We start from the raw sequence: 21,512 nt of genomic DNA on the forward strand, positions 1-21,512 counted from the left end.
GACACTAAAGACAAAATGACCTGATTCTGAGACAAAAATTTAATGAACAAGAGCTGTCATAAGACAGCGCTTGACTACGCCACTTTGACTTAGAAGTGAATACAATAATGATGTAATATGTGCCTGTCAAAAGCAATAAAACACTCAAATTAAAAAAAATGAACAAAAATCGCAAAGTGACAAACCAGGCTTTTAATGATTGGCAGAAGACATTCAGTTTCAACTGCTTTCTTCTATTTTTTGTAACATGCAGTGACCTTGATTCTAAGGGCCCTAAACACAATCCCATGGAAGTCCTCCATAAACTCTTCCTACATATCAAGTTTGGTCACAGTATGTCAACCATATTGAAATTGTAATTTATTTTTAGCAACAGTGACCTTGACCCAAGGGGACCAAAAGGCAATCTATGAAAACTCTGCATAAACTTGTCCTATATACCAAGTTTGGTCACACTATGTCAACCCTTACTTGAGTTATTCAGTACTAACCATATTTCTATTTATAGCAACAGTGACCATGACCTAGACCATAACACTTTGGGCCCAATACACAATCTCAGGAAAGGTCTCTATAAACTCTTCCTATATACCAAGTTTGGTCACAATATGTAGACCCTTACTTAAGTTATTCAATACCAACCCTTTTCCTATTAATAGTAACCTTGACTTTGATCCTAGGGGCCTCAAAAGCATTCCCATTAAAGGTCTCCATAAACTCATATACCAAGTTTGGTCTCTTGGTCAATTTACCTAGCTGAAATTATTCAATACATACATGTAAGGTGACTTTGACGCTGCCCTCCAACCAGCCCGCTTTAGCAATGACGCAAGTCATTCAAATAACTGGTTTTCCCTTTATGAAAATGTGGTTAAGAATATAAAAATGTGCCTTTCAAAAGAAATTCAAAGAAAAAAAACAAAACAAAAAACATTCAAGGGCCATAATTTGAATTTAGGGTTAAAATGGAGTTATGTTCCTTGTTATAAGATGGTCATCAATAATTCAGCGAAGTGGATTGAATGAAGGGTATAGAAGTTTTTTAATTAAAATCCCAACTTGCCCTAAAACTTTAACCTGCCCTAAAATTTTAACCTAAGTCAAACAGGGGCCATAACTTGTATTTAGGATAATATGGAGTTACGTAACCTCATTGTGTGTGGTCCTGAACAATTGTGTTAAGTATTAAGACAATTGAATGAAGGGTATAAAAGTTATCAACAAATATCCCAACCTGCCCTAAAACTTTAACCTAAGTTCCATAGTCAATCAGGGGCCATAATTTGTATAAAAGATAATATGGAGTTATGTAACCTCATTATGCGATGGCCCTGAACAACTGTGTGAAGTATTAAGTCAATTGAAACAAGGGTATAGGACTTATAAGTGAAAATGTCAACTTGCCCTTAAACTTTAACCTGCCCTAAAATTTTAACCTAAGTCAAACAGGGGCCATAACTTGTATTTAGGATAATATGGAGTTATGTAACCTCATTGTGTGTGGTCCTGAACAATTGTGTGAAGTATTAAGACAATTGAATGAAGGGTATAAAAGTTATCAACAAATATCCCAACCTGCCCTAAAACTTTAACCTAAGTTCCATAGTCAATCAGGGGCCATAATTTGTGTAAAAGATAATATGGAGTTATGTAACCTCATTATGGGATGGCCCTGAACATTGTGTGAAGTATTGAGTCAATTGAATCAATGGTATAGGACTTATAAGTAAAAATCTCAACTTGCCCTAAAACTTTAACCTGCCCTAAAACTTTAACCCCAAGTCAATCAGGGGCCATAACTTGTATTAAGGATAATATGGAGTTATGTAACTTCATTGTGTGATGGTCCTGAACAACTGTGTGAAGTATTAAGTCAATTGAACAAAGGGTATAGAAGTAATTAATAAATATCCCAACCTGCCCTAAAACTTTAACCTAAGTTCCATAGTCAATCAGGGGCCATAATTTGAATAAAGGATAATATGGAGTTACCTAACCTCATTATGTGATGGCCCTGAACAACTGTGTGAAGTATTAAGTCAATTGAATCAAGGGTATTGGACTTCTAAGTGAAAATCTCAACTTGCCCTAAAACTTTACCTGCCCTAAAACTTGAACCGAAGTAAATCAGGCGCCATAACCTGTATTAAAGATAATATGGAGTTATGTAACCTCAATATGTGATGGCCCTGAACAACCGTGAGAAGTATTAAGTCAATTAAATGAAGGGTATTGGACTTATAAAGTGAAAATCACAACTTGCCCTAAAACTTTAACCGGACCCCGACGCCAGGGTGAGTAGTATAGCCCTCCTTATTCTTCGAATAGTCGAGCTAAAAAGGTCAAAACTCATTATTTGTGAGAGTGCAGCTTTATCTAAAAAAACATTAAAGATATTTAAATAAATTTGGTACACATTCATGTTGCAAGTAACAATTTGCACATGTATATAGTGAGTTTCATTTTTTAACTGGGTATTTTGAATGTAATAATTGTCAAAATATGCCCCTGAGTGCAGCTTTATCTAAATAACCATTAAAGATATTCAAATTAATTTGGTACACAGTCATGTTGCAAGAGACAATATGCACATTTATAGTGAGTTCCATTTGAAACTGGGTATTTTGGATTTAACAAGCATTTTCAGTGAAAAAATATCCCCCGCCAACGATGGCTTGTTTGTGCTTGATGGCTTGTTTGTGCTTGAAGGTTAAAAACAATCTCAGAAAGAATAAGATAAGCACATTGGTTTATCCCTTTCCGAGCCAAATTATAAAATATCGACCGGGACTACTTTATGTTAAAATATTTTAACGAAATAAATCAGAGGGATGATTAAATAAAACTGTCTTTTCCAAAACTGCTTACTCGGAAACATCAATCATTGCAAAATAGTACAGTATAAGATAAGACGCCACCTTTAAAAGCGGCGTCTTATCTGGAACTGCACTATTTTCAACAGCATAGGTATGCGGTGAATGGGTTAAAAATCGATATTACAAAACTAAGGGGATGTCATTTATTATTACTTAAATAACACAGGAAAAATGTGAATACTAGGTTTTGCTACTTAAACCAACAGTGACACAAATACAATAGATATCTTTACTCTTCTTAAAGTGGCGCTAAAATGCATGGATAATTATATATCAGTCAGTGTTATAATAAATGTAAATGATTTGATACCATATTCATTCAGTTGACTTCACAACGGCACATGTTTTGCCCAGTTGCAAACATGGATCTTTTAATAAATCAAGGGCAAATAACTCATATAGAAATTAAACAATCCAAAATATAAATAAACAGGCATCATCGCAGTATGTTGGTTCATATTTATTTCAAGTTTCAAGAATTTCTACCAACTAGTTACTGAGAAATGGCTGTAAATGAGTTTTTCAAAAAATCAAGGGCAATAACTCCAAGTACAATTGACCAATCAAAAAAAAATGAACAGGCATCATCCCAGTATAGTAATTCATATTTATTTTAAGTTTCATGAAATTCTGCCAGTAAGTGACTGAGAAATGGCTGTGAATGTGCATTTTTCAAAAAATCAAGGGCAATAACTCCAAGGACAATTGACCAATCAAATTTTTTTTTGGACGGGCATCATTCCAGTATAGTGGTTCATATTTATTTTAAGTTTCATGAAATTCTACCGGATAGTTACTGAGAAAACGCAGGTGACGGACAGACGGAAGGAAGGACGGACGGAAGGACAACGCCATTTCAATATCCCCCTCCCTATTTCATAGGCAGGGGATAATAATTGTAAAATTATGCTCCTAGTTACAATGAAAACAATAAAAACAGATGAGCTTTTAAGTGTTCGCTCTGCAGCTTTCTTGTTAAAACCATATTGTTTTTAAAGAGGTTAAAGGGACCTAGAGGTTTTTGGTTCTATCTCAACACATGGCCATTTCCACCCAGGAAACAGACTATAAAGTGATTTCTTAAATAATTAGCTTTTCATCATTCACAATCAAGCAAGAAATGAGTAAAGACCTAGAACTTATGTTTACTGGTTAACTGGAATGTCCTCCTGTAAGAAGATAATATGTGATGCTTTAAGATGAATTTTCAAAACAAACAGACCTTTTCATAATTTTATTTTTTTCAACTAAAACGTTTGGTTATTTACTCTATGAAAGTCTTCTTCATTGTGTCAATGCAAAGATATTTATGAAGTAAATTTCAACATCAATATATTATCATAATATGACTAATAATTGAGGAAAGTTTAGTTATCAATTTAATGACTGTCATCAAACCGACACTATTGCCTGGCATTATTTCTTTTCAACAAGCCCTGCTATATAAGACCAAAAGTCCACCTAGTGCTGATTTTGACCAGGGCCTAAAAAATGGTTTGGTTATGGTTACATCCTTTTCAAAAAAAGCTATTAAAGGAAGGTAGGCTTTTTATCTTTTTATAAGGCTTTATATAAAAATGTTATTGCATCATTGGAAAATTGTGTTAAAGCAATCTTCTGTTTAAAGCATTGAAGGTTTTAAACTACATATATTGAAAAGCACCAAAAAATAATAGATTTTTTTTAGTTTTGTTTTTGTTTTTTTAAACTGAATATAAAAACAGTAGAGTCAACACCTTTTTTGTAGGTTGGGTCAAGTTACCAAAACCAAATGTACTTTTTTAGGCCCAGTCTAAAAATGATGACATTTTCATTTTTCAACTTTCCTCATGCCTCTGACCATTTTCTTCACTTTACTGTAACTGTATTTTATGCTTTTTGTAAATCCAGCAGTTAACACACTTTTGACACTCTGGCTCCAACTGGACTTATTAACGATCCCCGCTACACTTTTAGCTACGTATTCCGCTATGTTTGTGTCCTTGGCAAGCTTCCGTATCACTTCCTCCGTGTCGGGATACATATTTGGATTGTGTTGATGCTTCAGAAGTCCCTGAACCACACATCGTGGTAATGAATTCAGATTATCAAATCTCGTTACTTCATTATGCAAATTTACAAATTTACTTATATGTTTGTTATAATGAATGTAGTTGTTCTTTTCTATGATTGGATGATAAAGCTGCTTAAATTGTTCCATATTTGGAGTCACTATTTTCAGCACTTTTCCCTTATCCTCGCCAAAGGTCATACGAAAATCCCCGCTGTATGAAAGGCCAGTAATCATCGTGAACAATTCAACTTCAGTAAATGTCTCTGGCAAAAGCAATAACGATGTGTGCAGTGCGCTGCAAAGGTTACTATCTAGAGCGGTGATTAGCTGAAAAGAAGTAGGTTTCTTAACCATTTTGACAGGTTTGTGTAGTCTTCCACTTACATACAAAGTTTCCCAATTGACTAGATCCGAAATCAACTTCTCTGTGCCAATGACACCATACTTAATCATTCTTTCTTCAAATGGAACCAGGGTATTGAAATAAACGCCAGCTCCAAAGTTGTTTTGAATATTGCATATTCCTTTAGCACCTAAATGCCTCAGAAATGAATAATGTTTATTGTTAACCGCCAAATTTTCTGAATGCCATTGATGTGGGTTGTCAACAATCATAATGAAGTCCAGCATATTCTTCGACATATCACCACCCTGCTGTTGAAACACCCCTGAACCATAAGCGAACGCCATTTGCACACCATTTGGGAAAGTATTCATCACTCTCTGAAATACATCAGTCTGCGACACTTGTGTTGAAGTTGTGAGGCACCTTACCATTGTAAGCCCCACTCGAAAGTTCTTCAAAAGAGACATACTTGAATACGACAGCATAGTAAATATTGGCTTAAATCTATGTCTTAATAAACAAATTTGTAATCTTATAATCAATGTCACTTCATTTTCTCATTGGTTCTTGTGAAGACACCAACACTTTGCACATCAGTACTTCGTAAGGTTTTCAATTGCCGATGCCCTCTGCGATATATTTGTTCAATCTGAATAGTGTTTGAACGAGGAATTGATGCATTCTTCTTAAACTCACTGCGAATGTAATCTGCAAGTCCAGGCCTTGTTTTGGCTTCTTTCATAAATTCCCTGTACAATGCAAGTACTTGGATTTGTACCTTGCTGTGACGAACCATCTTTCTGAAATAGGGAAAGAAAACATTTGCATAATCTGTATGCTTTAAAAGAAAACAATTACTGTAATATGTTCCCACATTATTACCTCAGTGTTAAATTCAGATGTAGTTTGTTTATATCTAATTTGTAATAGATGTTAATATTATTACTGTTATATCATTAACATAGTTTCCTATAGTCAAGCTTATTTCTATTCATATTATATCAGTGTTAAATACAAATTGCTGGAAATTTTTAATTCATATATCATTTAATGAGAGTTTAAAGCCATGGTCCGGTAAATGCACAATTGGCACATTGGCAATACTAGTCCATATAAACAGCCGCTTCAGAGTCTTTGACGATTTTTGATTTGGCGACTCTACGCGTCCATAACCCACTTGTTGTTTTCCTCTAGCCAAGAATGACAGATCCCAGCGCCAAGTTTATTGAGCGGAAAGGTAACGGGCACCTGCTAGATGGTTTAAAAATTGCGATGCTTTATGGGCAGAAGTCGATCTAAATTAAACTAAACTTTGTGTTTCATAAAACACTAAAGTTTAATAAGTAAAAGGTATTGGCTAAAATTATTAAAGGGGCTGTACTCCGTATGAGGAAATAGCGAAAAAAGAAGAAAATTGTCGAAAACTGACATAAACTTGGTATCGATGTGTACAATACATTGAAACTTACTAACTGAAGTACCACATAGTTTACAATTATTCTATTTTTCGCAGTTTTTTTCGTATTTTTCCATTGAAAAAGATTACTAGGTGTGTCTTCCTAGTAGATTTAATCGTTATGCGTGATTGGCTAGTCAATGTTCTCACGTGATATTACCAAGTTAGGTATACAGCTTAATTGTTCCAACCGTTGAAGGTAAGCCTTTGTAGCACAATGGATACGACACTGGAATACAATTTTGGCAACACCGGTTTGAACCCGTTGTCCAACTCGATTTTATTTTTACATTTTGGTATTTTTTTTAAAATTATGATATCAAAGAGTAAAACATTTTATCAAATAATTGGCCTGAGATTCGTTACAGAAAAAAACTTTTTTTGGTGCAAATTTGGTGTACAGACCCTTTAAAGAGTAACTTTTGTGTTTTAATTTACAGTGAAGTGTTCAGTATTGTAGAGTAATAGTTGAATAATATATTTTACATTGGTACTGATCAGTTGACTTGTGGTGTTTAGGGAACACAATAAATATCCAAATATTAAAAAACTTTCCCTATACAGTATAGTATACGCGCATTATTGTGGCTACGGCAATTTGACCCAGATTGGCGGAGCCTGAGAGAAGGATTGGTCCCAGGCAGAGCAATACAGCCCAGATTGCGGATCTGATACTGCCAAGAGCAGTGAGACCATAAGGTTTAAGGCCTTGTCCGGGCTAGACATCATTTAAAAAGAGGCCTGGACGGCATTTTAGCATGACTATTCCCTCTTCCTATAAATGCACCAGTCATTTGTAACCACGGCCCCCCAGGTCCGGGGAATAGCGGGATTTTGACTTTCTGTCCAGCCAAGCCCGGGCAAAATCTCCACCATGCTGGAACGATCTGCTGGTAAAACCCACGCCGAATGCCCCCGCACCCAAGGGACCCTAGATAATGCCAATTTCCCGCTATATTTGGCGTGAAGACAAAACCACTGCAGTCACCCGGCACTGCGGGGCCATCTGGAAGGTAAAAACATGGCCCATTTCCCTGGCTATCCCCGGTATACTCCCGGACCGGGGGGGGGGGGGGGGGGCATGGTTACAATTGACTGGTGCATAAGGAATTGGCTTACTTATTGAAGTATATCAAAAAACATCTGTTCAGAAGCCAATGAATACATTGATTCAGAGGGAAAATATTTTAGAAATAGACATATTGGATTGTATGTAAATTTTATTTGTACCTGTATTAAACCTTCAATTTGAGTTCGAAATTAACTGAGTACGAACAATCACATAATATATACCTTAATTTTACTCCATTTGCTCGAATAGTGTTTAAATTCGACTGCAAAAGACAATACAATTATTGCATCTAACGGTATCACACCATATGTTCCATCGACATACACAGATTCAACTTAAAATTTAATTTGACATTCATGACATAATGCCCGCAAGGTATACTGGTAGTTATCTCCCATGCCCGGTGTTGAACTTCCGGTACAAATTGCATGCGAAGTACTTTTTAATTTTCAAGATTCTCTACAATATGGCAGCCTTATTTTCGAGAAAGTTATGTGCCCTGAAATATCACCAACCTCATAACTTCAATTTTTCAGGTGATATGTTTTGCTAAAATGTCCGTCTTTTGAACAGCCTTTTTCATATTGTAACAGTGTTTCGGACGTAGAATGATCCGGATGCCAAACAGTGTAATGCAGAAACTACCCCTGTAATGACATCGTACAATTAGCAAAAGTTGTTGAATTAAACATTTCTCCTTTTCGGTCATAGACTTAGTGTTGTCATCATTGTTGCCACAATAAAACCATACTGTTGGTGTTAAAGGAAATAGACACCCGATGGTCCAAAATCAGCAAATACAGAATTTTTCTTAAAACAAGCCTAGAATTATCAAATCTCAGCTGAGTAACCTGTTTAAAATTAGCGCATATTATTTTCCCAGATTATAGTGTGTATCACTGTATGTGCAACATGTCAATGTTCTGTGAATAGCGCAGATCTAGACAGATACCAATGCTATTTTTTAAATTCACTGGGATTTATTAGTCTAAAGTAATAGACATGTTATACAGGGTTCTTCCATTCCCTAACGTCTAAACGGGTTTGTACAAAAACCAGGGGTGTTTGAAAAATATTGAAATTGTATTAAGTGAAGTATTTTATGGTTGAAATGGATAATAAAGGTTTACATATTCATATTTTACAATGTAAGTGAAAAGTTATTTTGCGCAAAACAAGCATTTAATGCATTAAAACACATTATTTACCTTTCCAATAAAACGAAAGTTGACTGACACAGACAACAATTATGCCAAACGGAACAACTCGACCCAATCGTAGTAACTTGGCCACCTCTGACAAGAGATCATAGGAATTGTTAGGATTTGAAAACACATTGAAATAATTTCTGCAAGGGAAGCATCGAGATAGTCTACGTAAATACAATCGTAACAACTCGGCCATGACCGAAATGTTCCGATTGTTTTAAAATTGTGAACTGAAGCCTTGAAGGTGCCCTTCGTGTATATATCGTTATGTTTTGACAGAATGAAATGAAGAAAAAACTGTCAAATTCATAATTATTCGTTGGATATTTATTTTTTGTGTACAGAACTAATATAAAATAACATTATCTGGTAATATTTCTTGTTTTTATGATATTTTATAGATGCAATATGCTTTAACCCAGAGTCCCTATCGGAATAACTACCCACTTTTCATACAAAACAATTTGTACGTGAAGGATTTGCCATATCAAACATGGTAAAAAAATCTGTCAATGTACAATTATTTGGACTATGGGATTTATGTACCAGATATACCCAATAAAATTCGCATTGGAAAAATATAATAAAACTGCAAAAGATACATACATGTGTCGTAAGTGTACACAACAATATTTTGTTTTATTACAATGGTATTATATGGTGTTAGTCCCTTTTAACTTTTCACGTCAAACCATTCAAAATCACGTTTACCAAAGCATTACTCTGTCTAAAATACTTATTAATCTTGTCATCTGTGACCATTAGAAAATGATTCATGGACTTTCTGAAATCAATTTTGACCCTGTGGAATTTGGTGCCAAACACAGGACTGTTGCTAGTGCTTGAGTGCATGCGATTGACCAAGAATTGTTGTTAGTCCAGAAGCTCACATATTGAAATGGTCCATATTTGGAACTCAGCAGACAAATTCCAGAACAGTGGGGGTGAATATGGTACTGTCTTGCACAGATCACAGTTTGTGAGCTAGTTAACTCAATTTTTGAGCACCTCAATGGCTAGATGGCTGTATACTTTTCTAAGCCTGTGACATATATAAAGTCATACCCCGTTGGGTCGAACTCGCTTGGCTGGAATTCCTCGTTTGCTCTAACTGGGTGTAAAGGTACATGTAGCTTTATACTGAAGGTAAACAATTCTGCTTGGCTTAAATTGCTCAAGGCTTGAGACTGTGTTAGCTGAATGTCGAATTAGAACATATAGTATATACCAGAAGTTGGCTTCTACGATTGTTTGATCAGTTGATTGTCATAAACACTTTCAGTCTTTTCCTGGATCTCTATATATATTTAACATTAAATTTGTATTCCCAGTGACATGAATATCATTTCAGATGAAAATGAATTACGCAATCTTGTTGTTTGGCTTGAAGACCAGAAAATCCGTCATTACAAAATAGAGGACCGTGCTGGGCTACGAAACACAGCTTCCCCAGAATGGTTAAAGGCATATGAAAAGGTAACAGTATTTTTGCAAGTGTCAGATTATTTTTCCAGATAAAGTGTAGGAATCTATAAGGAATGTTAAGCATCCACTTTGACCTTTTCCCAAAGGTGGCCACTCAATAATACAGGTTTGACTGTAGAGATATTGCACTAGATTAAAAGATGAAATGGTATATATATGGGCATTAAACAAAACCCTGTATCTTTCAATGCTCTTAAACCTTAATGCTTTTAAGTTCATTTGCAGACAGTAGTATTATAGACTGGCTCAAACTTCGAACATAGACTGGCTTTAAAATTATTCTGCTATCAGCCACAATAATGCACGATAAGCTGCACTCTCACAGATTTATCATCTTTTCAACTTTTTTATTTTTTGTCTCTGAATGTTTTTGTTTTTTGCATAAATATCTGCAAACCAGAGATTAAAGATCAGATCGCTGATTTTCATATATCCGTTCTAAAATTAATGTTTTATGGCTAAAAACGTAACGAACAGTTTCAGAACAAGTGCATAAACATAAATTTTTGAACTTAAATATGAAAATCTGCGATCTGATTTTTTGTAAGCAGTCTTATATGACTGGTTTACATGCATTTTTGCATAAATTGGCTCGTTCCAAGACAAAAAAAATAAAAAGTTGTGGTACATGTTTCCAGTAAGAATCTGCCCAAAACAAAAATTGCTGAAAGGCCTTTAATTATAATGACTATTTCTGCTATATGTACTTGTTCTTTCAGTATACACGAGACCTGGGATGTCCATATCAAGTGTCAGAGAAGGCTGCTGTTATAGACTGGTTGCTAGGTTACGCTGTACGGCTGGATTTCGGAGATGAAGGTTCTTATTCTGTTTATAGCTATTTATTAAAAGGACTTGACTTTTTGTAGGGTGAGACATTGAAGAAGAAAAAAAAGAAAGTAAAGCTCTATTATTATTCATTAGATTAAAATGTAACAAAAAACGCTCTTTTTTGCTGAAAAGTGTAAGTATTCCTATTGTAAATGAACCTTTTTTGGCTTGGAATTACCAAATTTATTTAAGGCTCATATCAGGATTCACAGAATTCTGTTCAAATGAGTTTCTGCCAGTTGCTGTTTCATATTTGTTCATAAAAGTAAGTAAAAAAACTAAATTTCAACTAAGTTTAAAAAAAATCATTGCATTCATACAAAGATCTGTGTGTGAGTCTCTTTAAAATGGACGATACCTTGCACTAATACTGAGTCTACGTAGGTTTAATGTTTCTGTTGTCTGATGCCAAGTATGGGGACAAAATAAAGCCATGACTGTGTTCGTGAACATTTTTACCTGTTAAGACGGTTTTTAGCGTAATTAAAATGAATCAACGTCATATATTGTAAAATGTAAATACATGAAGCCCCTTCTAAGTCCAAGGATAGTTTACACTAAATTATATTAGCTGGATTTTGAAGTCAAATGAAAGTAGATCTAAATTGCGCTCAAGTCTTTTTCCTTGGTAGAAACCAGTACTGATGTTTTTTTCGAAAGACCATGAGAGAGAAGCCCTCGTGTGGAGTGAACCCACAATTTCTTGGTTGAGAGGCAGACACCTATACCACTATTCCACTATCACCCCTCGGCCAAGGTTGTTAAATGTTACATTATGCTGAAATAGTCATCGGAATTTGCCTTTTGGATGAACAATCCCCAATTCTTACACTAGTGCTTGGCATCAGAAGAATTCAACATGCCCTGTTGTATAAAATCCCCAATTTGAGCAAGCCACCTAAGCACTTCACCGATGCGGTGCAATTTTGAGCACTGATGAAATTACGACCTCATGTAGAACAACTATAAAGTTAATCTGTTTAAAGATTTAAAAAAAAAATATTATGTACATTATTTACATTTTTTACGAGTGTGAAAGATTTATATGAAGCTGACTATTATTTATGAATGTGAAAGATTTATATAAAGCGGACCAGCTGAGAGTTATTGCTACACATTGGCAAAAGGTGTATAATTGTAATTATTATTTAAAGTCGCAAGGCAATATAACAATGAAAATAAGCCCAAAGAGCTTTATTAACCAAGTGGACTATAAATATTTGATGCAAAGATTATAATATTGTGGCGGATCTGTGGTCTTGCGGTAACACACTTTACTATCAATCCAGGGGTCGCAGGTTCGATCCCCCGTCGCATCACTAAAAAAAATAATCGTCTTTCGGGAGGGACGTTAAATGGGGGTCCTGTGTGACAGTGCTATACACTGGTGCACGTTAAAGAACCAGGGTAGCTCTAACCAGGGTTACATTCTGTCTGTGCACTATGCTCCAAAAACCTAAAATGACTAACAATCTTAACGGAGCACTCGCCGAATGGGCAAAGCCCGAGTGCGAGTATAAATAGGCCTACACTCCCATAATCTCATTATTTACATGTTTATATTTCAGTGGAAAAATACAAGACAATTAAACCCAACACCTTGAAGTCCTCTAGTGCAGCAGCACCACCCACCAGTCAGTCCTCTAACCCTCTGGACAGTCTGGACTGTGAGTTATGGCCCCTTGCTGGGGAATTAATATGTAACCTGTTCCTGAATAATGTTTTTCTTTACAATTTTGGGTCAAAGTTTGGCCAAATTCCCAACACCAAAAGTATGCCCCCCCCCACATATATGCAGGAATCACATTCCCAAAATGTCTGTTTAGAAACACATATATATAAGTCAAAATATGGTAGGAAAGAATTCAAAGCAATTGGAATCACATATATAAAAATGCGTGGAAAAATAATGCCTTTTTGCATTACAAAGATGTGCTAGTCAATTTTCCAATGGTATACTCTGTAATTAGAATAATATAGAGTGCAGCAAAACAGTCCATGTCATCCTAAAACAGTTATTATTCAGTCAAAACCAAACTTGGTAACAAATGTTTATGGGCCAGACCCTATTTGTTTTTTTTACAAAAATAGCCTCTGAAAATACTTATTTCAATTTTTTTAGCTCGACTATTCGAAGAATAAGGAGAGCTATACTACTCACCCTGGCGTCGGCGGCGGCGTCAGCGTTGACGTCACACCTTGGTTAAGGTTTTGCATGTAAGCGCCTTTAAGTCATTATCTCAGTAAATACATCAGTTATTGCATTGAAACTTTAGATATGTATTCCCAACTATCTAACATACTAAATTAATGAAGTTAGATAACAATTATTTGAATATAATGCAAATAATAGGCCTTTATTATTTGACTTAGAAATTCTGGTTAAGGTTTTGCGTGTAAGCACACATAGGTTAATATCTCAGCAACTACTTGAGGTATTGCATTGAGACTTTATACAATGGTACTCAACCATGGATCCAACCTACTTAATTAACCAAGTTAGATAACTCTAGTTTGCGTTTAATGCAAAATAATTGCTCTTTATTATTCGATTTAGAAATTTTGGTTAAGGTTTTGCATGTAACCACATTTAAGTCAATTTTTCAGCAAATATATCATGTATTGCATTGATACATTAGATATGTATTCCCAGATAACACTTTTTTGAACATAATTTGCATTATGGGCCTTTATTATTTGACTTAGACATTTGGGTTAAGGTTTTGCATGTAAGCACACATAGGTTAATATCTCAGCAATTACTTGAGGTATTGCATTGAGACTTTATACAATGGTAGTCAACCATCCAACCTACTTAATTAACCAAGTTAGATAACTCTAGTTTGCATTTAATGCAAAATAATTGCTCTTTATTATTCGATTTAGAAATTTTGGTTAAGGTTTTGCATGTAACCACATTTAAGTCAATTTTTCAGCAAATATATCATGTATTGCATTGATACATTAGATATGTATTCCCAGATAACACTTTTTTGAACATAATTTGCATTATGGGGCATTATTATTTGACTTAGACATTTGGGTTAAGGTTTTGCATGTAAGCACACATAGGTTAATATCTCAGCAATTACTTGATGGATTGCATTGAGACTTTATACAATGGTACTCAACCATCCAATCTACTTAAATAACCAAGTAAGATAACTCCACTTTGCATTAAATTAAAATAATGGCCCCTTTTTTATTAGACATAAAAATTCTGGTTAAGGTTTTGCATGTAACCACTTTTAAGTCAATACCTCAGCGAAAACATCATGTATTGCATTGAAACTTTACACACAGGCTCCCATCTATTTAACCTTCTTATTTAATCAAGTAAGATAACTCTATCTTTTATAATATATAATTTTTGCCCCTTTATTATGCGACTTAGAAATTCTGGTTAAGGTCTTGCATGTTAGCACACATAGGATAATATCTCAGCAATTATTTGATGTATTGCATTGAGGCTTTATACAATGGTATTCATCCACCCAACTTAATTGAATAACCAAGTTAGATAACTGTATTTTGCAAATAATGGCCCTTTATTATTAGACTTAGAAATTCTCGTTAAAATTTTGCATGGAACCACATTTATGTTAATATCTCAGCACACCATGTATTGCATTGAAATCTTATCTAACAGTGATCCATGCATGTTTCGCCAAAACGTTTCAATCCTGACATTAAAAAGCGGCGGAATAGTCGAGCGCGCCGTCTCTGTGACAGCTCTTGTTTAAATTTATATAATAAGACTCTCGCCATTCATTTAATGATGTTTCTGTCAGAGTGATACACATGTATATTTACAGCATAATTGATATACTCCATTTGTAAAACTAAATAGTACAAATTGTTTGAAAAAGTACTTTGAGAATTTCCCCCAAAACTGAAAAAAGCGGGTTTTTCCCCCACAATAAGAGCTAGGGTGTCTTCCCTATAACTGGTGTAAAGAACCATGCCTTGAAATGTCTGTGATGTCTCCAAATACAGGTGTGTGATACTTTGTTAGTTTAGACGTTATATATTTTACAATGATTGTGAAGAAAGCCATGATAGCTTATACAAGTCACTCTCCTTGGCATGTGAAGCGAATGTGCTAACCACTTCGCTTACCAGAAAACCAACTTTGTTGGGCTTTTGTTTCATCAGGCAAATACAACAATACGCACACTTGTTGTGCAGTGGAAACCCGTTGGCTCGATATCCCAGGAAACGACTTAAATACTTTGAGCCTCATGAGTATCGAGTCAAGCATGAACATAGAGTAAAATAAATTCGGTCCTTAACATCAAGTTTGAACCAGAAAGAAAATCAAGCCAAGCGATATCAAACCAACTGGTTTCGACTATATATTTGAAAGTAAATATAATTATTAAAAACACATTACTCTAAATTATATACTTACAGCTGAAAAAAATATGTGAGCAAAAGTAATAATATCTTAAATCATTTCGTGACCTCTTGGTATACATGTTCAGGATAGGGTTCAATTAATGCCTATAAATGGTAATGTTTCAGTCAATGACCCCGACTTCAAAGCCGGGGTGACTTCACTTGCTATGATGCTTCAGATTCCACCCTATCAAGACCACCTAGAACAACTTAAGGTAATATCTGGTTAACAATTCAAGGTCAGATGTGGTTAACAACTTAAGGTTAAAATGTGTTTATCAACTTTGGGTAAGATGTGGTTAAGAACAGTAGGTAAGATGTGGTTAAGAACTATAGGGAAGATGTGGTTAACAACTTTAGGTAATATCTGGTTAACAATTTCAGGTCAGATATGGTTTACAACTTAAGGTGAAATGTGGTTATCAACTTTAGGTAAGATGTGGTTAAGAACAATAGGTAAGATGTGGTTATTAACTTTAGGTAAGGTGTGGTTAACAACTTGAGGTAAGATGTGGTTAACAACTACAGGTAAGATGTGGTTAACAACTACAGGTAAGATGTGGTTAACAACTGTAGGTAAGATGTGGTTAACAACTGTAGGTAAGATTCATGGTGTTCATTCTGTTATATTTGTAAGTTGTCATTTTTTCTAAAGTTTACCAAATTGTAGGGGTTCTGTATGCAATTTGACATGGAAATGCAGTGATTTTAGATTTGGAGTAGGGTCCTTTCCCCAAAATAGCAAGAGTTTTCCTGGTAAAAGCAAGAATTGTTTTGTTTTTTTTGTCAGACGAAAGGACATTCAATATAACGCTACTTGTATTTATATGAGATCAGCTGGCAAACTAATTGCATTACATACAGAATGTTTACCTGTGTGTCCCCTGGGGGTATGGTCATCAAATACACGGTACTTATTCTGACTTATTGTGTCTTTGCAGGCTATCTGTATTTTAGTGAAAGAAAAACTATCCAAGGAGATCTTAGAGAAGAAAAAGCCAGCTAATCCTGTAAGTAATATTCTCATGAAAGTTTATTCAGTGCTATTTCATAATGATATAAAAATAAAATCAATACATATTATTAACCTTCTTAACAACATTTTTTACATATTATACATAAATTACAAAAAAATACAGCTATTAGATTCGAGTGAGATTCATGACAAAATACTCTGATATTTTTAAGTCGTCTGAAAGTGGTCTGTTTTTAAGAAGAAAAAATTATAGGGTTATTTTTTGGCATTCTTGGCGTTCAAAAAACTTTAACCTTATGACTCTAAAATCATTTTACATATTCAAATTAAACTTAATACACATTTTTTGAAAGTTAAAATGTACATGTACATCAAGGGCAATAACTCTGGATCTAATAAAATTGGAGTGATGCCCCTTTTTTACGGAAAAAAACCAAAACAGATGGGAATTACAGTATGTCCTGCAGCGCTTACGTTTGTATAATTTCCATCTAGATTATCACATGATTCAATCATGAATATAGACATTGGAGAAAAATCTGTTTTAAACACTGTGTTTTCTGATTCCATATTACACTGTAGCCTAGTGCACATGTGAAAATCTACATCAGCAATATAATGCGAAAGAAATAATAAAATGTTTGTCATCAAAATTAAATGCTATTGTATAGAAAATGATTATTATTTTTAGTTTTATAAAAGTTATATACTAAAAGAAATACCATGCCAGTCAGTTGATCTAATGAATTTTATCGTTTCTCATTACGTACATGAAGGTGCATACCATTTGATCTTCAGTCTCTTAGGATACAAAATTTTCACAAGTGACTCGAAGTTATACAAATTCATGGATCAGCCAACATTACATAATATTCGCTATTTACGCTTGAATATATATATAACTCATTTTTCAAATTACTTTACTATGACATTTCAAGCAATTCTTCCAAGTAATTTATAATCATGACTGTTTTCAGAATGAGGTTATTCCTATAGACAAGACAGAACTTGGTTTTGATACTGGCGGTAAGTTATATTCGGTGTCGAAAAGTATTTACAGAACTACAGAGTAAATTGTTTTCATAATCTGATATTCTGTTTATTTTTTTATAAAAAAAGATATTTTTTTTTCATAAAAAAAATAATTTGTTTTAAAACCCTTAAACCCCTAAATGCATTATAGTTCATCAGACTGGCCAAGTATTCCATTCACTCTTTTTTAGTTATTGGTTATTGATTTATTTATTCAAAGAATTCAACATTTATGGGTTGGAGAGGTATTAAAAAGAAAGAGAAAATCTCAAAATTGGTATAAAAACTTTGATAACTGTTTGATTTGTATTGTGATTGATGTTATTCTCTTCCTCTCTCTTTTCAGATTATATAATTAACGAGGCAGCCAAAATATTACGTCTCTTGCATATAAAAGACTTACGTGAACTTCAATCGAACATTAACCATGCTATTGTGGCAGTACAGGAGTTAATTGCAAATCCCAAAACCGCTATACCCCGTGATAGCAAGTTTGCTCGCAGACGATGAATAGTGTTTAAGTTAAAAGTGCAACTTTGTGACCGGCAATATATATGTGTATGGCATTTAATTTGAGTTGTGATCGGATCCACATGTAAACATATAAATATTTAATAATGTCCTATTTTTTTTACCAGCTCCACATACTCTGGGTAATTGTTTTTACAAAAATGGTGTTCACTCCTTAAGCTCTATTGGTAATGAAAATGTGTTCAATACATTGTTTATTGGTTATTTATGACTACAATTTAATGTTTGAATATATGAATGACAATCATTATATATTACAAAATGGCGCAAGTCTGAGTAGACTGTTATTAATTATGGCCCAATTTTTCAAATAATTACTAAACTTGATGTTGGAAATAAAACCTAGTTTTATTGTGATTTACTTTAAACTATTTTCCTGTCATATCTCTGGACAGAGAACATTAAAAATTTATACCTACTGTAAATGATGTTTTTAAGACGCAGTAAAGAAAAAGGGTGTGCCTTGCTTGAAGCTGTTATAAGGGACTGAGATTGTTTGAGAAACTGAGGCCAGAGAGCTATCTTAATTATCAAAAATCCTAGGAACCGTATCATACCTTTTATAGAGGAGATTTTTAACTGCAATTATATAAAATACATATGTTTGTTTTACCAAACTGTTTGAAATCCTTCAAAGGTAAGAAATTGCCCCTAGGAGTCGCGATGAAATGGCGCCCACCTACATGTATTCAAAGTTACTGATATTTTTTTAATCATGTCAGACAGTTAAACCAAAAAGACAAGTTATTTATGTGTGAGAAAGGAACCAAAGTAATTTCAACAGGATCTTTTATGTCACGCTCAGAGTTAATTCTTGTGATGAAGTCCTAGTGAATTTAGCTTAAGTAATAGTTAGATGACATGAAGTAACATTTTAATGATTAAGAATGGGCAGAGTGAGCGTAGTGATATTACTTCAGGTCATGTAACTGTCTTATAATACTACCTCATTGGCTGACACATTGTCAACGAAAAACCTGACAAAGGGAGTGTGTATCAGATGAGTGGCAGTAGGCTGATCTTGAAACCAATGGGAAAGGTTGAAATTCTGAATGATAAAGCCTAGTACTAAATGATACCCTGTCTGCAACTTCATTGGCTGAAAATGTAGGTTGCATTCTATGGTCAGTTTCTATTTAAATGTTTGTTTTTGCAAAAATAAAACTCCAGGCAATGTGAGAGGGTGCCATTGGCATCCGGCCATATATATATATATATATAACTCAAAAAGAAAAGATATTAAAATGATACATGTTGCCTGAGATGATTCAGATAGGTATATCAAGGCCCATAACTCTGGTTTTAATAATGGTGATGCCGATTGCCCCTTTCTGATAAAAAGAAACACAACAAACAATAGATGAGCCTTGTGTCATTTTTGTGGTGTTCTTGTTATTTTCAGTCACGTTTATTAATTGCCACTTGTTCATGTTCATGCATTGATTAAATTTGCATTATACATTTTGTTTATTTTTGGGTAATATTTTACAATTGGACACACAAATATATTTGCATGCCAACATTCTTCATAAAAAACCCTCTTAATTCTATACTTAAAGTTTTATTCTTTACAATAATGTGACAATACTCTGATGCTATATGAATTATTGTTCTTTTAAACTGACGTGTACATGTATTATATAAATGTATATACATATATGTTGACAATGTAACAACATTATAATGATGTAATTATGTACGATATAATATAATTAGTCCCAGCTGTTTATAATATATGTAACCATGTTACAATTGTGATTTACATTATGTATATCACAATACATCCATTTGACCTTCAATGTCTTATCTGACACAAAACTTTCATTCTTATAAAATCAGGTTTAAAATAGAGTTCAAATGAATTTAAATAATTTTAACATTTTAGGTTGATTTAAAGACTCTTGTGTTTTGAGTGATAAACTGTATTTAATTCATAAATATTCAATACGGTTCTTATCCTTATCATAAGACATGCCTCAGTGATTCTATTGGCTAATTAATTGTATAATCCAATCAAAACACTAAGATTTTAATCTTAAAATCAAGTTAAATCTAAGAAGATATTTGAACATGTATTGTTATGTCTTTAACAAGCAGATTTGGGTCATATTGTAAGGTTTTTGAAGTATTCGTTTTCAGCATTATAACAAAGACATTCTTCTTCAAATAGAAGCATAAACTACTTAAAAAGTACCATGTCACACCATGAGTGTGACCATTCTATTTTAGTCACAGGAGAATTCGGTGTCATATTTCCTGCTATGTCAAATAATAGGGCCTGGAATGTTGCAGAATCGGCATTTTATTTTTTGTCACAGAAACTTGTATCATATTTCCTGCTAGTATGTCAAAAAAATAGGGCCAGGAATGTTGCAGAATAACCATTCTAATTATAGTCACAGAAACTGTGGTGTCATATTACCTGCTTTGTCAAATAATTGGGCTTGGAATGTTGCAGAATCACCATTCTATTTTTAGTCACAGAAACTGGTATCATATTTCCAGCTAGTATGTCAAATAATTGGGCCTGGAATGTCGTAAAATCACCAATCTATTTTAAGTCACAGGGAAACCATGCTGTCATATTTCCTGCTTATGTTCAAATCAATGGAGTGGCACAGACACTTGGGCCATTTATTTGGTTAATGCATACAAATAAGCTTTAACCAACCTAGTGCTTGTGATTATATTTTGTCTACTGACCAAGTCACTGTTTCAGTCTACCATTTCACTGGATTAAAATCAGTAGAGGCTATAATTATGCTTGATTACCAAAATAAATATTCAGTAGATTTAATAATATTGCCATCCGATTGGAAAAAATATAATTTTGAAAACGAGCTGTTTCTGCTTGGTAAGATTTTCTTTTGATTGTAATAATGTATATTTTGACAGTGATTGGTTAAACTCAAAATTTAAAGCTATATTTTTATGAAAAATGTCTGGTTGTTTAGGCTTAGTATTTACAATTATTATTCAATTTTGTTATTGACTTAACGTTGCTGACGACATGTACATTTTACTTGGGATTAGTTAATGGTATAAAAAAAGAAGAAAAAATGTTATATGTTTTGTTATGTTTCATTCATCCACTTTTTTCAATATCTGATATCCCCGTGTGAGCAAGATTGCAAGACACTTATCGCATTTAAGTCTACATTGATTATCAAACAATACAGCTGCTGGTGATTTATTATGTTGGTATTGACGCCACTCTCATTTCTTATAATTTGTGAGTGTCTCATGGG

General features: G+C 34.0%; 2 protein-coding genes across 2 annotated transcripts; one reads left to right on the forward strand and one right to left on the reverse strand.

Annotated features, from left to right (window-relative positions):
* Positions 1–4,095: 4,095 nt before the first annotated feature.
* LOC128207841 (phosphatidate cytidylyltransferase, mitochondrial-like) lies at positions 4,096–8,181 on the reverse strand. Its single transcript, XM_052911008.1, has 2 exons — positions 8,025–8,181; positions 4,096–6,075 (listed from the first exon to the last, which is right to left on the reverse strand). Exon 2 carries the CDS (start codon positions 5,758–5,760, stop codon positions 4,687–4,689), a length of 1,074 nt encoding a protein of 357 aa, XP_052766968.1. The 5' UTR covers positions 5,761–6,075; positions 8,025–8,181; the 3' UTR covers positions 4,096–4,686.
* On the forward strand, positions 8,168–21,319 carry LOC128207842 (RNA transcription, translation and transport factor protein-like). The gene is made up of 8 exons (XM_052911009.1): positions 8,168–8,339; positions 10,363–10,487; positions 11,216–11,315; positions 12,896–12,994; positions 15,852–15,940; positions 16,667–16,735; positions 17,679–17,727; positions 18,080–21,319. The coding sequence occupies exons 1-8, from the start codon at positions 8,168–8,170 to the stop codon at positions 18,241–18,243; spliced, it is 867 nt and encodes a 288-aa protein (XP_052766969.1). The 3' UTR covers positions 18,244–21,319.
* Positions 21,320–21,512: the final 193 nt, after the last annotated feature.

Source organism: Mya arenaria, chromosome 11 (genome assembly GCF_026914265.1).
Source record: "Mya arenaria isolate MELC-2E11 chromosome 11, ASM2691426v1".
Classification (NCBI taxonomy): Eukaryota; Metazoa; Mollusca; class Bivalvia; order Myida; family Myidae; genus Mya; species Mya arenaria.

Excerpts from the sequence above, each read along its gene's own strand:
- LOC128207841 (XM_052911008.1), bottom strand. The coding sequence starts at position 5,760 with ATGCTGTCGTATTCAAGTATGTCTCTTTTGAAGAACTTTCGAGTGGGG.
- LOC128207842 (XM_052911009.1), top strand. The coding sequence starts at position 8,168 with ATGCCCGCAAGGTATACTGGTAGTTATCTCCCATGCCCGGTGTTGAAC. Across the intron at positions 15,941-16,666 it reads ACCACCTAGAACAACTTAAG|GCTATCTGTATTTTAGTGAA; the intron begins GTAATATCTGGT and ends GTGTCTTTGCAG. Across the intron at positions 17,728-18,079 it reads ACTTGGTTTTGATACTGGCG|ATTATATAATTAACGAGGCA; the intron begins GTAAGTTATATT and ends CTCTCTTTTCAG.